Below are 16,856 nucleotides of genomic sequence, written 5' to 3' on the forward strand. Positions count from 1 at the left end.
TAGCATCATCCATCAACTTTTGGGCCATTTCTACATCATCCTGAGTTTCGTTTATTCCTCGTGAGTTTCCTTCTATTGACACTCATCCTCTTCTTGTAACTTTAGGCGCATGCATTCTTGTGCAACGCTAGATTCCTCTTGTATACGCTCTTGCACCCCTTGAAATTCTTCTTGTTTTCTAGCCTCTGCATTGTTTTGTTGAAGTTCTCACACAGTTTTCATGAGTTGTTGGACGGATGACGTCTCATTCTCCATCTCTATCGTCACATTTGGTTTTGGGTGCCACATTACGTTGTAGAGTAATTTTACCTGCTTCACGATGAACATCACCAGGATCAAAAACTTTTTTGAGTTTTAGAGTGATTAAAGGGTTGAACTTTTTCCTAAACCCAAAATAATTTTTTGATCCTCTTCCTCTCTTCAGTTTTCTTCTTTATAAATTATTCCTCCAGAAAAATTCTGAAAAAACCTTCCACGATAACAGACTAAGTGCTTGTTTAAAAAAATTCTTTTCATTATATATATATATATATATATATATATATATATATATATATATATATATATATATCAGATTTATTTGGGTAAGCTAAAAGAAAATATTTCATTAAAAGATAAAACTATAAAAATGAATGTTAAAAGGTGAAATAGTTTTAATATATGGAATATATTTAACCAAATTTTTCTATAAGCACTTTAAAAAAATGAAAAAAATTATAAACTAAAATCATCACGAATTAAAATTAACTTTTAAAAGTTAACAATTTTATTTTATAGAAAATATTATTAAAAATTTAAATCATTTAAACTATTAAAATTATACTTTTGGACATTTAGTGGCGTCCATACTTAAAATATATAGTAATAAATGAATATTCTCAAAGACCAAATTTAATATATTTACTAATATAGATGAAAAGTAGCATAAAACTACGAAAATCAAAAAACTAAAAATAAATATAAATATGAAAAACTAGACCAAACATGAAAAAAAAAATTTGATTGATAAAAGATCATCTTATTGGTTTGCTATTCACTTTGGAAGAACATTTACGTATCCTGGAGGTTTGAAGATTCATCATTTTCCATCTTTCCAATCCAAAACTTAACTCAAAACTTAAAGACCAAATTGGTTCCTTCTAAGAAACCAATTAAAGTTTAATCAAAATTAAACAACTATAGTAAGATTTAACAATTTATATTTTAATATATTTTAAAAGAATATATTAAGTTGATTTAATATGTCTTTTTAAATATCATCTACGTGAACAAAAAATTCACTAATAAACACTATATATACACACACACACCGTATCTAAATCTAATTCAGTTTAAATTAAACACCAGATAAAAGTTCAATTAGGGAAAACAAAAGGATTTTACCCAATTTCTGACTGATTGATCTTTATAACAAATCAATTCGACTTACTAGGCAATCCGAAATTTGTGAATACCCTCTTCACAGATACAACTGAACTTGGAAATGGTTGGTGAAACTATTCCTTAATTAGAACACGGGGGGAGAGAAGACAGGACCCACACGGCATCTCATCCAATATGATACTCAGTGCCATGAAAACGTAATAAATCCATAGTTTTTACCATCAGTGTACCAAGTACTCCAAACGATCTTGTATCTTAGGTTCGATAAACTAGCACATGTTTTCCACCACGTGAATTTTAGAAAATGATGCAATCTCTTCATAAAAGCATTGCAAGTAATCTTCTTGAGGGTTTTTTAATTGAGGAGAAAAAACAAGATTTGTCCCTAACCTGCACTTCTCCAATACATGGAGCAAAAACTTATTAATAAATCCATCATGAGTTCGACAAGAACAAGGACAAAAGACGAGGATTCACGTCCTCACAAAAACACAGGGCCACTGATAACCGGTAACCCATCATTTATCCAAAAATCAAAGTCCTTCCTCACCCAAACTCATGTAGTCAAAGATAAACCAACAAATGATTCCATGTACCAAATGCAAGACATAAATAAAATCAGTGTTGAAGTATCCTTCAACCAAAAGAAGGAGGTGCACAACAAACCAAAAGTGTCTAATCTAAAGAAACAAACTCAACCTGAAAACTGTATCAAAGCCAGTGCCGAAAATAACAATCCATCATGGGTTGTCATTAAGTGATAAAGAAGCCAGCTGATCAGCAGCACCACCAGCCTGCTGCTGCTGAGCAACATTCCTTAGGACATCCATCGCCTCAGCCACCTTCGCTTTCAGCGCTTCTGGTGACTCGAGCAAATGCAGAACTTCAGTCTGGTCCATCTCAAGAAGCATGCCTGTGACTTTTGCAGCATTATCAGGCTCTAACTGTTCCACAAGTGGGTAGAGATTCTCACCCAGCATCTACAAATATATAACAAACATAATAGTTAGTTACAAATTGGACAAGGCAGTAAATGATGTTCAGGCACACCCAAAACTTTACAACACTGATTCAAGTTTTAATTACATAAACATTAGAAGGAGTGAAAAGCTTACCGTCCTCTGCTGCTCTGGAGAAGCATTAGCCAGAGCCGATGCCAAAGCCCCAATAGGAATTTGCTGGGAGTGTGATGCATCACGCAGTGGCATCCCACCCACATCATATGGAACAGAAAACATACCTCCAGCAACCCCAGGCATAGGAACATCAGGAATACCCCTGCCGGGAGGATAACGATAGACACGTCCCCTAGGAAGCATCTGCCAATCTCAAAATTATCAGGTAAATGCTCTAAACAAGATAGATGACCCACAAATTATGAACAAAGAATTGCACCAACCTGCTGTGGCATCATTGGCACTGGCTGCTGAGACTGCTGGACTGCACGCCTTCCACCAGGGCGCTGACCCTGTTGTCCCTGCTGAACCATTGGCACAAAGAAATTTGGCACAGGAGCTGCACCTGGCCTCATACCAGGCACAAGTTGTTGTTGATAACCAAATCCAGGCTGAGAAAGATTTTCATGGTCAGATAGGAGAATGATCAAGAAATTACTCCATTGAGCAAAGTCAGTGTAATAACAAGCATAATTCAAGATATCACTAATTTAAATCCATGTAGATAGACAGATTAGAAGAGATTACCTGGGAAGGAATGATAGCAGGAGGGCCTTGATAAAATATTTGTTGACCAATACCTGGACCACCTGGAGGATACATTGGAACACGAGGACCAACAGATGGTGGCATTCCAACAGGCCGCATTTGAGCAAACTGAGCCTGCATAAAGAAATTATTCCAACATGAAAACATATTTACAGCCACAGATTCAATAATGAAATACAGTGCAAAGCTATCATAATTGAATTTATAATCATTAGCAAAGCACAGCAACATTGCTCGTGTTATTGATCTCATAACCTGAATTAGCCAAAGGAAATATATATAATTAACACAAAAAGAAAACAATTATTAAACAACCCATACTTTGCTCCAATTACAATTATCATTATTGTAAGATAGTTGAAAGAAATGGCAGAAAGACACTGGTATGTGCGTGCATGAGCTAGAGAAGACAGAATACATCAAAGATTTAATCCAGCGTTGTTAATTCATAATTCCACCAACAGAGAAAAGTTGAGAAGAGATCAGCAATTAAAACAAGCCATACCTGCAGTCTAGCTCTTCTATCTTCTTTCCTTTGAGCTAGAGTCACATACAGAGGTTTACTTACCACCATTTTCCCATTCATCTCAGCGAGCTACCAAAAAATAGAGCAAACAAAATCATTTTCAAACTAAAAACCAAGTAATACTTTCACGATGAATATATCCCTACAACTTACAGCTCTAGATGCCTCCTCAGGAGTTGAGAATGCAACAAATCCTGATCCTCGACTTACGCCATTCGGGTCCCTCATAACCTTTCAAGTGTAGAGCACTTAATAAAGAGATATTACAACAAACAAAGATTTAGTGTCAGGCCAATTATACTACTTACCTTGCAAGAGGTAATGGTACCAAAAGGGGAGAACAGCTCCTTAAGTTTATCATCACCAATGCTATCATCTAAATTTTTGACATACAAGTTTGCCCCTTGATATTTATCAGCAGCTTCTTTCATGCTCTGCTCAAATCGTTGTTTCAATTCATTCTCCCTTTCAGATTTCTTCTGAGCTTTTCCAACATACCATTCCTTATCATCAAGTTTTTTGCCATTGAGAGCCTCAACAGCCCTAGCAGCATCATCAGCATTCTCAAAATTCACAAACCCAAAGCACTTTGATTTCCCATCTCCATCCCTCATCACTACAGCACTAGTAATAGTTCCAAATTCACCAAAAATCACCTTCAATTCATCATCAGTAGTTGATTCTGCTAGATTCTTGACAAAAACATTATTGAATTTTGCTTTGTCAATAGCACCTTCTCTCTCTTGCTTGCGAAGAAAGGGTCCCACATACACTTGCTTATCATTCAACAACATACCATTCAGCTTCTCTATGGCTTTTTGGGCAGATTCCTCATTATCAAATTGAACAAAGCCATATCCTTTTGATTGCCCAGATGAATCTGTAGCTACCTTGCATGAAAGGATATTTCCAAATGTAGAGAAGGTATCATGTAATGCCTTGTGGTCAATTGCCCTATCCAAATTCTGTAATAATCCACAAATTGAAAAGAAAACAAATGAAAAAGGGAGTACCAACTAGGGTATGCAATATAGAAGCTTGGCAAAAATCCTTCCACTACCAAACAATCAAGAAGCACCAAGATATTCATACCTTGATAAAAATATTTCCTGCCCCACTTTTCCGGATACTGGGATCACGATGTGAATACATAATCCGGATGGGCTTGTTATTGAGAGGAGTGAAATTCAGAACATCTAATGCTCTGGCAGCTGGCAGGCACGAAAAATGTTAGAAACAGCAAGAAAATAATCTATATAACAAACATGGGGGGTGAACTTATGGTTATCACAACATCAACAGCACAAGAGAAAGTATTATTTAAGCATAGAAAACTACAAGGACTGTAAAACGAAGATCAGATTTATGGGAAGAAAGAGTTAATAAGACAATTGAAGAATAAAATCATGATTTTTTATGATAGTGATCAATCACGAAAACAAACCCCCTAATGTAGAGTAGTCCTGGCCATTTTTCCAATAACACAAGGGAGTATCGTAACAATAGAACAGAAACCATCTCCCAGAATATTTAAATCATGCATCTGGCATAATAAAATGATCATAAACATATCTTATTTTGAATGAGCAGAGTCATCAAAAGACCAATTTTTAAGAAATGTATGATATGGCATGACTATGTTACCCAATCAAAAGAATAGCTAATTATTATACAGTATTGTGCTCTATGAAATACCAGAGATGCGCTACAAATTCTAGAAGCAGATTACTAGATATTTGGGATAATTCTAAAGGACTTGGTTAATTAAAGATGACAACGAATCCAAGATATGAATCAAAAGGCAGAGATCAACTACGAGAGATAATAGAAAGATTTAATATCAATGACGAGCATAAGAGAAATTCTAAATGCATCTTTTGCAGATCCATCAATTTACAACAACTAGAAACTATTCAAGTTCTCTACAATATCCTATCAATATGAACAAAGCATGCTAGAGAGTATGCTCTCCGTAGGTAAGATACACTTACATCCAGTCTCTTGCATTCTAAAACTTACAAGATTAAATATCAAAAAGCATTTATGAAACGGGCTTTAGATACTTCAAATAAGCAAAACAGTAACTAACAGAAATGGAGATATTCCAAAAACATTGAAGATAAATTCATAGAGTTTTAGCTAACGCAGGATTAATACTGCAATGCAACTATTAGATTAACTCATGTTTTCTAAAAAGCATCCATTCACGAAAGGAAAATATGTCAGGGTTATATTAAATTCATCCAGCGGGGCAAATGCCTTTTGACTGATACTTTCAATTACTATAGATAAAAGAATGCACCCTTTCCCCAAACAATTTGATACACAAAGATTTGCTTGTGACATAGCATGAAAAGTTTCTTTTCTCCGTGGAAGTTTGTCTAATTTATAAAATAAGATTCTATTAACAGTGCACCTATCAGCGTGCATACCATACCTTTGCAACATACATGATCAACATTAATAGAGTGATAATCTCACCACAAAAGTTACAACCATCAAAATAACAGACCTACTTCACAAGAAGCTCTTGCAATAAAAGAAATTAAAGGCATACCACATTAATTGATATAACAATAACAATTCTTCATAAAGCAAATAGAGTAATAAATTCCCCAGCTCCTTTCACGGTATTCAGTTTCGTCACTATTTATTAGGTTACACCAGAACAAAGCAGTATACATAAATAATAGCAGGAATCGATCTTTCCCCCCAGAGAACTAACACTGACACAGTTACAAGTCAAACAACAAATCAAAAAAAATTATTAGTGTCCAAAACAAGGTTATAAAGCAGTTTACAAAAAATCTGTTAGCTTTAATGAATCCTCCCCGAGAGAACTAACACCACAATATAAATCCAAAAATTAGGATCCAAAACAAGGTCTAAATGTTCCTGTGATAGTGCCGGAAATTGTGAACATATCCGGCTAATGTGACCACAATTGCGGCACTATTGAATATGAAATCAGGTGAAGGACGTATATTTAAAACCAATCCATTCATTCAGAAATAAGATTAAGCAAACAAATTTCATCATCAAACCACAAGGAAACGATAAAGTAAAATGGAAAAAAAAGGCACAATCCAATGCAAACACACCAGTAAAGAACTATACACAAAAATAAACTAACCATCTTGCGGGTTGCTATAGTTGACGTAACCGTAACCGAGCGATCTTCTGCTGGTCAAGTCCCTGCAAACCCTAACAGACACGACTTGGCCCAATTGATTGAACAGATCATACAGCTGTGAGTCCGTGACGTTCGGGTCGAGATCTCCGACGTAAAGCGACGTCGTCACAAACTGGTTTCCCCCACCACCAGCAGCAGCAGCAGCACCGTTGGGACCGGGCATCGCATTCTGAGGCTGAACCTGAACCTGAGCCATCTCAACCAAAAACAACAACTACACAAACAAACAAACAAAGAAACTGAATTTTCTTTTTTCCGAAAAGAAATCCCTAATTTCCCTTTTTTTCCTTTTTTTTTCTTTTTTTTCTCTTCCCCCTCCTCTTGTTATTGGTAACAATAAAACCCTAGGAAGAACAGAAAAGGTAGCTAGACTCGGGTAGATGCACGAACGATAACACAGACTTGAGAGAAAGTTCTAATTTTTTTTGTTTTGTGTGCGAGCAAGGTGAGGAGAGGGAAGGGAAAAGAGAAAAGGGGGGTGGATGCGCGGCGGATAAGGAGTGGCCGCCGGCGGAAATCACGGCGGCGCGTGAGGGAAGGGGGAGAATTGAAATAGTGAGGTAAATAGAGAGAGAAAGCGATAGAGCAGCAGATACTGCGCTGGGAAAAAGGAGTGAGAAAGGAAGAAGGTGAGAGGTTATAGGTAAAAGGTTTGGGTAAACCCTAGCACAATCCAGCCGAGAGATCTCGACCGTTGGATGAGAGAAGAGGTGGGGCCCAAGGAGTGATGCGAAGGTAGATAAGGATTGCGAAAGCACAAAGGAGAAGAATCTCAGTAACTGTAAAAACAAGAACTTCACACTGCCTTCTATTTAATCCTTATTTTTTTATTTTATTTTATTTATAAACAATTTAATTCAATTTTTTATTTTATTTACAGACTAATATCCAATACTCAATTAATCTGTAGGAGGTTACTTTTAGCTTGTTACTGCTCCTAAACTCATGTTTCTTTCTTGACCACAAATTTCTTTCATTAAATAAATTATACAGTTTCAATATATTTTACTAATTCTTTCTTTGAATGAGTAATAATACTCGTGGAAGGATATTTAGTATCTTTTATTAGCTTTCAATTCTTAAAACATATTGAATATCCTTTATGTTATTAATGTAACAAATGTTTTGAAACATATTTTTTATTTTTGCATGTTTAATTATTTTGTGAAGACTCCTTAACAATATCTGTTATTACTCGCCAGAAGTTTTTTCATTATTTAAAAATAACTTTAATTATTTTTATTATTATTAAATTTGTTCTGTATTTTAATAAATTGTTGTTTAGAATCTAAACAATAATTTTTCAGTTCAGAATCCTAATAGAAGTGGAATCCTATTTAACCCAGACACTGACACGAACACTGATACGACACGGATACGGAGATACGTATAATCTCTAAAATGTAGGATACAGATCTATATATTATTTTTATGACTGGTCCACAATGATTTGTTTCTTATTTTTATAATCATAATAAAAATTTATACAATAAATTTAAGTTTTTAAAAATTAATGTATTTTTCTTTTTTAAAATTGTGTTAAAACTGTACTGGAATTATCAGAATTTCAACAAATATTTTTTGAATTTGACATTTCACAGATACGTGTCCTACAAGTGTCATACGAGTGTTGATATCCGATATAAACATCTGACACCGACACGCCATTTAAGAGAAGTGTTTCATGTACCTGGTTTAGCTTCACGTCAGATATGAAGCCATGCAATGGCTCCTTCATAGTTACAAAACTTCTGAATATTTTTCTACAAATGGTTACACGAGTGATAGAATCAAAACATGTTATAAACAGTCGAATAGCTTTTAAGGGTCATAATAGATTCTCCATAACTCAGCAGCAAAGAGAGTGCAAGTACTAATCATTTTGAGAAGTCCCATAAAAATTCTCCTTCACCACCCTTCACACTTGTTTTTGCTGAGAATAATGGATGACCAAATTAACCTCCATTTTCCTCTCATCATAAAACTTAAATTCACATTACTTATTTTCCTTAATCCCAATCCACCATAATCCTTACCACTCGTTACAACATCTCAAGATGTAAGGTGCAACTTCCTAACATCTTCCACTAAGAAAACATTTGTTGTGAAAACATTTGTGTTATTAAGCGTCAAAGTCATTTTCGTCGACAAATCCACTCAAAGACGATACAAAATCATTTTTCATGAATTCTCATATAGATTTAGGACGCACAAAGAAAATAAATAAAAATAATAATAATCTTGTGTTGGTCTAACCAACGCATGATTTAATATATGTGTCGGTCTGGCCAACGATAAATTCTGAAAAAATTTATATGATGTGTTGGTTAGGTCGATGCATGGGTATATTTATTTAAAATACTTTTATTTTTTTAAAAGATTAGTTATTTTAAATTTATTTAATTTATAATATTTTAATTTTGAATAGTTTATTTATGTATATTTTATTACATGATTTATTTATTTTTAATTTTAATTTTTTTTAATATTGTAATAAATATTTTAATTTTGAATATTTTGTTTTTGAGTAAAATTTAAATTTTGATATAAGTTAGTTAAATTAAATTTATTTAGTTGATTAAGTATTTAATAATAAAATTATGTAGTGAAATTATCATTAGAAAGAATTGAAAAATGTAGAAAAATAATAACTGAATAAAAAAATTGTATTTAAATTTTGTAAATGTTATGTAAAATATAAAATATACATAAGTTTAGGAATATAAATATAACATGTAATAATTTTACTAGACTTAGTTCCTAATTATGCCATTATACTATTTTACATATGATTTCATATTTTGTTCAAAGCATTTCTATATGACACTCTCAATAAATTTTCTTTCCCAATAATAATAAATCTAACATATATAACCCCATTTTGATTGGATCCAGTATAAAATGAACTTAAAATCATGAAATGAAATTATAATCATCATATTTTTTGTTATAAGTTCATTACCCTAACTCATTGTCATTATGGGTGAAGCATATGTACTAATTTTTTTATTGCAGTTACTAAGATAAGAGTTGAACTAAAAAAATAGATTGTAAAAGCTAAAAAAGGTATCCTGAGCAATTTCAATAACAGGTTCATTGATATAAATTAATTTTTTTATTTTTGTTGTATAAATTAAATTATTTTTTTAATTTTTATTTGACTTTATGAAGATTTAATTAAATGTTCCAAATATAATGAAAAGGGTAAATTAATATCTATTAAATTTAGTGATTTATGTATTTTTGAAAGAATTTATAAAAATATAAATTTATATATAATTTTTCTTAATTATATCTTGAATTTTAGAAATTTGTTTTTATTTATGTTGGGATTGGCGTCGTCCAGCCGACGCAAAATCCACGTCTTAGTGCATCAGTCGTGGTCGACGCATATTAGGTGCTATTTAAATAGCGCATTTTGCTGCCCCCACACTCAGTTCACTCACTTTCTCCAAATTGAGAAACCCTAATTCCTTTCACTTTCACACTTACTCTCCTCACTCTGCCCCTTTCACACTCACTCTCCGAATTTTAGCTCTATGTTGTTGTGTCATCTGTTGTTCATCGTCACTGCTCCGACCTGTCTTCACCATCGGTTTGCTCTTGTTTCTCTGTTTCTCTTCTCTTATTTTTGTTAACATTTCGTTCTTCTTCTTCATTTGAGCTCGAAGTCCGTCACGAGTCTCCCGCCCTCACTACCTCCGTTGTCGCACCTCCTAGTCTCGCTTCCATCACTATCGGTTGTCTCTTCTTTCTCCCTTTCTTTTCTCTTAACTTTTTCTTCTTCTTCCTCATTTCAACTCCAACGTGCCTTCATTACTGTTCCACCAGGTCCAACTCTACCTCCTGCTCGAAGTGGTCTTCCATCCTTCTTCCGAGGTTAATTTTTAAAATTTCTAAGTTTTTTTATAGTTGATTTGGATGGATGATATTATGTGAATGACTTTGTTTATCTATTTGGATGATTTTTTGTGAATGTGGTGTGAATGTTGATTGGGATTTGTTATTCTGAATTGTGAATGTGTTGTGAATGATAGTTTTCTGATTGGGGATTTGTTATCCTAAATGTTATAGGTAAAAATGGCTAGAAAGAAAAAATAAAATGTTTTAATTTTTGTTACCGCTTCCATATATGCGTGGGCCAAGCCCATGTAAGTTTTTTTTTTCCTTTTCCCTTAAGTTTTGCGTCGACCTGACCCACACATAACTCGACGATATTACTTCGGTTTTATGTCGAACTGGCCGATGACATTCACATCCCTTTTACGTCGTGGCTTGACCCACACAAATTGCATTGCTTGTGCTGTCTGACGAAAAAAGCACTTTGTTTCCACGTCTTTTTCGTCTGATGCTTGGCCAACATAAATTTGACATTTTTTTGTCAGTTTTGATTCATTTGCGTCCATTTTTGGCCGACGAAATACAATATTTTTTTTGTAGTGTTCCTTTTCACCCCCAACAAAATTTCCTACCAATTTTACTAATGTCATCGCAAAGGATACTTCTGATCGTTGTAGTTGTAAACATTTATCCTTCACTAAGAATGTATATACTTCTTATATATTCTTATTTGATTCATTTTGATTCATTCTACCAAATGTGTATTCTACTATTATATCTCATTTATTGATAATCAACTTATTATTGTTGTGTTTATCTTATGAACATTGTTTTAAGTTTTTCTTATGTATATCTTATGTTTCATATTATGCTTAAAACTCGCATAATGTTGTTATTAAATGTTTTCGATGTGATCTTGATGGTGAGTACACTTCTAATAAATCATGTGAATTACTTGTCACAGATGGTATCATTCATCAAATTTCTTCTACAAATAGTCATAACAAAATGGGGTTATTGAAAAAAAAAACATCATCACATTCTTGAAACTACTGATTTTCTTTCATTGGTTGCTTCAAATCTCATTGAATTTTGGGGTAAAATTGTTCTTATTGTTGTCCATGTTATCAACCAAATTTCCTTTTCTCTTATACCAAGTATATCCCCCTTTCAAAAGATGTATGGTTGTGTTCCTGATTACTCTTCCTTGAAAGTTTTTTTGGTTTACTTACTTTATTCTTCGTCACAACACTACTAGAAAATCATTAAATAAACACCAAATCTAGAGACAAAAAATAAGTAGTTATTATATTGATTAAATTGAATACTATTTTAGAAATTAAAAAAATTATTGGTACATAAATTATATTATTGATAAATAGTTTCTAAATTGGTATCTAATTACAAAAACAAACATTTTTTGTGGTAGTCACCTAGAGGTTGTAAAGAGAGACTAACTCTAAGTAGACTACCAGGAAAGAGAGGTGAGTCACAAGGACGACTTAAGTACCAAGTCTTTCCTAACCAAAATGCTCCTTATATAGTCTGCACAAAAGACCCTTCAAGTAACTTCGAAAATAGTTTCCAAAAACTACTAAAAGTGTGTGTGTGGATATGCAAATGAACCTACAAAACCAAAGAAAGGTTTAAAGAATACTAAGAAAGGAAACTCTCCTAATACCATGGATACCTAAAACCAACAACAATTAATAAAGGAAACAATAGAAATAGTAAAAGAATTTAAAAGCAAGTGAAATGAAATTAGGTGTTTCCTAATAGAAGTGCAACTGACACTTTGAGCCAATTGACACACTTCTAGACTAAACATAACTACTAAGCAATTGTTCAATGAGATTTCCTAAAAGGCATTTGACTAACACTTTACAAGATATAAAATTAAATGCTCAAAAATATACTTAATTGTGTTAGAAAAGATGGCTTTAAACTAGAGGGGGGTGAATTGTTTAAAGGGGTTTTCACAAACTTTTCAAAGCTAGAATGAATTTATTTCAGAAACCAATTGATTCAGCAATTCAGTTAGCCAAAACAGCAAGCAAAAACTGTAATACTAGAAAAAACAATCGGTTGTTTATACCAGCAAACAACAAACAAACTGAAATTAAAGAGTTAGGGATAGAGAGATTGTACACAGTTGTTTATACTGGTTCACTCCAAACCAGAGCTACATCCAGTCTTCTCAAAAACCCTGAGAAAATCCACTAAGCAACCACACCTTGATCACTTACACAACAACCAAGAGAATGACCTTAAAAACCTCAAGAAACACACTCTCCTTGGCCAACACTAAGATTGCTGATCTTGAACACCTCAAGAACACACAACCAATCTCAGCAAAACACACAAACGAATTGTTCAGCAGTTTACAAAGATTACACTTGTTACAGATGAATATCTGAAATCAATACAAGTAGAATCCTATTCCAGCACCTTGATCAATCTCTCAACTCTTAAGCAATCTCAGAACTCTTTGAAAAACTCTTAGTTAAAACTTTGTCTCAAGATTCTTAATCCTTAAAAACAATTTTTCAGAATATATTCAAGGATATAGTTTGTTATCAAATCTTAACAAACTCTTAATTGCATTCAAAATAAATTGGTCAAAGCATTTAATGACTGGAGCGTATTCAGTTAAAGCATTTAAAGCTCAGTCAAAGAAAACAGTTTTTCTGTTATGGTTTCAAAACAAACAATCGATTGTTTCCTCGAATCAATCGGTTGTTTTGTTACTTAACAGATTTCACCATTCAAAAACATTTTTCAAACTTTCTCAAAACACCTAAGTGTAAACTATCGGTTGTTTCAACTTAGTTTGAAAAACATTTTACTTTGATAAAGATTGAGATGCTAATTGCTTGAGATTTAATCTAAGGGTGGATTACAACATTAAACTACCCTAGAACAAAGCTTAAACCAACACAGCAACACCAAGCAAAGCATAGGCTTCAACATCCTTCAAAGGATTTGGATTCTTCAAAACATTGAACACCACTTGGTTCAACAAATTGTTCCATGGTATAGCCAACTCAAATCTTCACTTTTCTTGATCATTTTGTGCAATCCTTGGTGTGTTTGGAATTCCAACCAATCCAACTCCCTTTTTAGTCTCTTCTTCTCCTTTGATGGCACTCTAAAGGTCACAAGAAATCCTAAAAAATGCAGCTAAAACGTTGCCTAAACTTCCTTCTAAGAATGTTCACACCCTTTTCTCTAAAATTTCAAGAAAAGTTAATTTAAAAAAGCTAAACTCAAAGTTCATAAATATATGTAGACATGACTGAAATGAAGGTCAAGAAATGACAAACAATAATTAAGGCACAAGTAAATAGATGGCACAACAAAAAGAATCTATCAAAGGCACTAAAGTAGATTAAAAACCAAAAACAAACTAGATTTGTCAGTGGAAGGAGGCTTCCCAAACTTATGTAAAACATTCTAGATGGAATTGGGATCTAAAATTTTAACCAATTGCAACTAACATCTTAAGAATAATTCTCTCAAAATTTCAAGTCAAACATACCACTGGATTATTTTTAACAAATCAAACACCGAGAGCAAACAACTCTCACTCAAACCCAATTTTCAACACTGAACATCCTAGCTTTTCAAATTTATCATAATTTTTCTATTTGGAATTAGGACGTGTTTTTTTAACCCAACATCAAAGACATATGAAACAACTTAGATATAAATTTCAATTGATTTGGACAAATATTTGGATCACAATAAATTTTCCAATCGAGAGAAATTACACATAATTTTGACAACAAGATAGAACCTCTAAGTCATTCCTACTCAAAGAATCGACTGCCCAAGAGGACTTCTCATCACTCTCGGTATCACTAGAACTAGCATCTAAGGCCATTGGCTTTCCCCTACTCGAACCTCCTGACACAGATGAAAATAAACCGGTGATGGAAAGGAAAGACATTAGGGGTGGCAATGCGGGGCAAGTCATGCGGGTCGGCCCTCTAACCCGCTTTGATCGGCCCGCATAACCTGCAACCCGTACGAGGCAACAGCGGGGCGGGGCGGATTGACCCGCTTGCCCACGTAAATAAAAAAAATTATTTATTTATTTATTTATAAAAAAATACCCCATACATCCATTATTGTAGTGTGACATTTCTTTTATTTTATTTAAAAGTAATAATTTAGTGTACTAAAAAAATGAATGTTTTATTTTAATCATCAAAAGAAGTTAGTATTAAGAGTGAAAGTGGATTTAGTTGTAAGTAAAGTCTTATATTTAAAATTTGTTAATAAAAAAATAATATAGAGAAGAAATTTCAATAGGATAGTTAAAAAATTAGTCATCTTCATTAAAATATTTTGTAGCAAAACTTTAATAAGATTCTCTTATACATTTACACACATATATAGAAAAAAATAGATGCAAAGCAAAACTTTATTATTTTTAATCAAATCTTCTAATAATCCTGGTACTTGAATTTTATTTTATTTTTTAAAAATTCTTATGCGGGCTGGCTCGCTGGTTCACGGGTTACTTCTTATGCGAGTTGGACCAGTGAAATGAGTCTGCACTTCTAGTGTGGGGTGGGCCAACCCGAACCACATTTTGCGGCCAAACGCTGGGCGGGCTTATGCGGGGTGGGCCAACCCGCATTGCCACCCTTAGAAGACATGGTTACCTCTTAAGACTCTTCAACTAGTACACACAGATTATAACACTCACTTGGCTCTCGGATTCTCAGAGCAAATTCATGGATGACGCGTGAGAAATGGAAACCACCAACACCCCTATTTATAGGTGGAGGGAAGGGTTACGAACCGTCACATTCAATCTCCACCGTTAGATCAACTCGACATCAACGACCCAGATCACGCGACTCTGCGCTTTCTGACAGACTGTCACATCCACGCGCCTTGAACACACCAAAGAGTTTTCCCAACTCGGCTTCCAAAGCATACACACAATTACTCGACATAACGATCACGTGGAACAGGCGCTTATAAGGCCGAGAAGATTAGAAGACGAAGACAGGAAGAGTTACTCTAATAGGATCCGACTGTGTAAGAACAATTTGGATTTAAATGATAAGTTTGATGTAAGGCGCTATTAAAGCCTTCCTCGTGCCCTTCAATACTCTTCGAGGTTAAGTCAACATTATCTTGTTTTAACTCGACATTTTCTCGTTTCAGCTCCTTCTCGCTCTTAGGTAGATGTTCTTTACCTTGATATGACCCTAACTTTAAGCTAAAGCCAAAGCTTAGGAATGCAGAGTTAGATCCACCTAGGCCTTGTTCTAGAGCAGCTCTTGATTTTGACGCTCAAGGGTGTTCGTCTTCTCCCACCCTTTAGATCCTTGGACAATCACGTCGTTATACCAATGAAGAATGGCCATACACCTTTCCAATATAACCTTAGCCCATCAAAAGAGTTTTTGGGACCAATGAAGTCTATGAGTTCGACATCATATCTGGGTGATATCCTCAGCTCGGGATGAACCCGCAATATTTAAGCGACTGGTAGTGGTGAGAATCTTGATACGCTTCGCAAAAGGTGAAGCAAAAGAAGGTTCATCAACCCGTTTGATGGTGACCAAATTGGAATCCTTAAAAGCAGCTTCCTTCTTCAGCAATATTTCCATATCAAAACTTTTGCCCATTACATCTAAATGCACATAATAACAGGTCAATTATCAGTTAAAAACTAACATCAAAGCTTAAAATAATGTTTTTATACCTATGAAATATGCCTCGGGATCCTCGACAAAGGAAACATTGAGGAGGTTCCTATAGCTAATAGGCATCGACAACGCTTTATGAATTTTACACTTTTTTTTTCGATGCTCGACCATTAATTTGAACTTATCATGTCATTAGAGAAATTTAGGACATTGGTTGGAGAAAAAGAAAATTATTTTCTTCGGGTCTTGGCTTGGCTTGAAAAACCTATCTTTGAAATTCTTATAGAATGACAAGTAGATGGTAAAAAGAGGCAAAGTAAACTTCATTTAAAGAAATCCAACCAAGCCCCGTGTTTAAGTTGGTAGAAATACATAAAAATATTTATTGTTGACTTTATATGGAGACGATGACATGAAATTTGGAAAGCCTTTAGAAAAGCCCAATTATTCGAATGAAGTTCGCTTGGAGCCACGTTCATCGCAGTTAGCATTTGGCATTTAAAAAGAGGAAGTGAAAAGGT

General features: G+C 34.0%; 1 protein-coding gene across 1 annotated transcript; it reads right to left on the reverse strand.

Annotated features, from left to right (window-relative positions):
- Positions 1-1,761: 1,761 nt before the first annotated feature.
- Positions 1,762-7,609, reverse strand: LOC137806423 (polyadenylate-binding protein 2). The gene is made up of 9 exons (XM_068606542.1): positions 6,767-7,609; positions 4,726-4,844; positions 3,942-4,598; positions 3,787-3,864; positions 3,613-3,702; positions 3,087-3,221; positions 2,783-2,950; positions 2,499-2,702; positions 1,762-2,363 (listed from the first exon to the last, which is right to left on the reverse strand). Exons 1-9 carry the CDS (start codon positions 7,020-7,022, stop codon positions 2,124-2,126), a joined length of 1,947 nt encoding a protein of 648 aa, XP_068462643.1. The 5' UTR covers positions 7,023-7,609; the 3' UTR covers positions 1,762-2,123.
- Between the last annotated feature and the right edge of the window lie 9,247 nt (positions 7,610-16,856).

Source organism: Phaseolus vulgaris, chromosome 3 (genome assembly GCF_051622355.1).
Source record: "Phaseolus vulgaris cultivar YP4 chromosome 3, ASM5162235v1, whole genome shotgun sequence".
NCBI lineage: Eukaryota > Viridiplantae > Streptophyta > Magnoliopsida > Fabales > Fabaceae > Phaseolus > Phaseolus vulgaris.

Excerpts from the sequence above, each read along its gene's own strand:
- LOC137806423 (XM_068606542.1), bottom strand. The coding sequence starts at position 7,022 with ATGGCTCAGGTTCAGGTTCAGCCTCAGAATGCGATGCCCGGTCCCAAC. Across the intron at positions 3,865-3,941 it reads GTACCATTACCTCTTGCAAG|GTTATGAGGGACCCGAATGG; the intron begins GTAAGTAGTATA and ends TACACTTGAAAG. Across the intron at positions 2,364-2,498 it reads CTCCAGAGCAGCAGAGGACG|ATGCTGGGTGAGAATCTCTA; the intron begins GTAAGCTTTTCA and ends ATATATTTGTAG.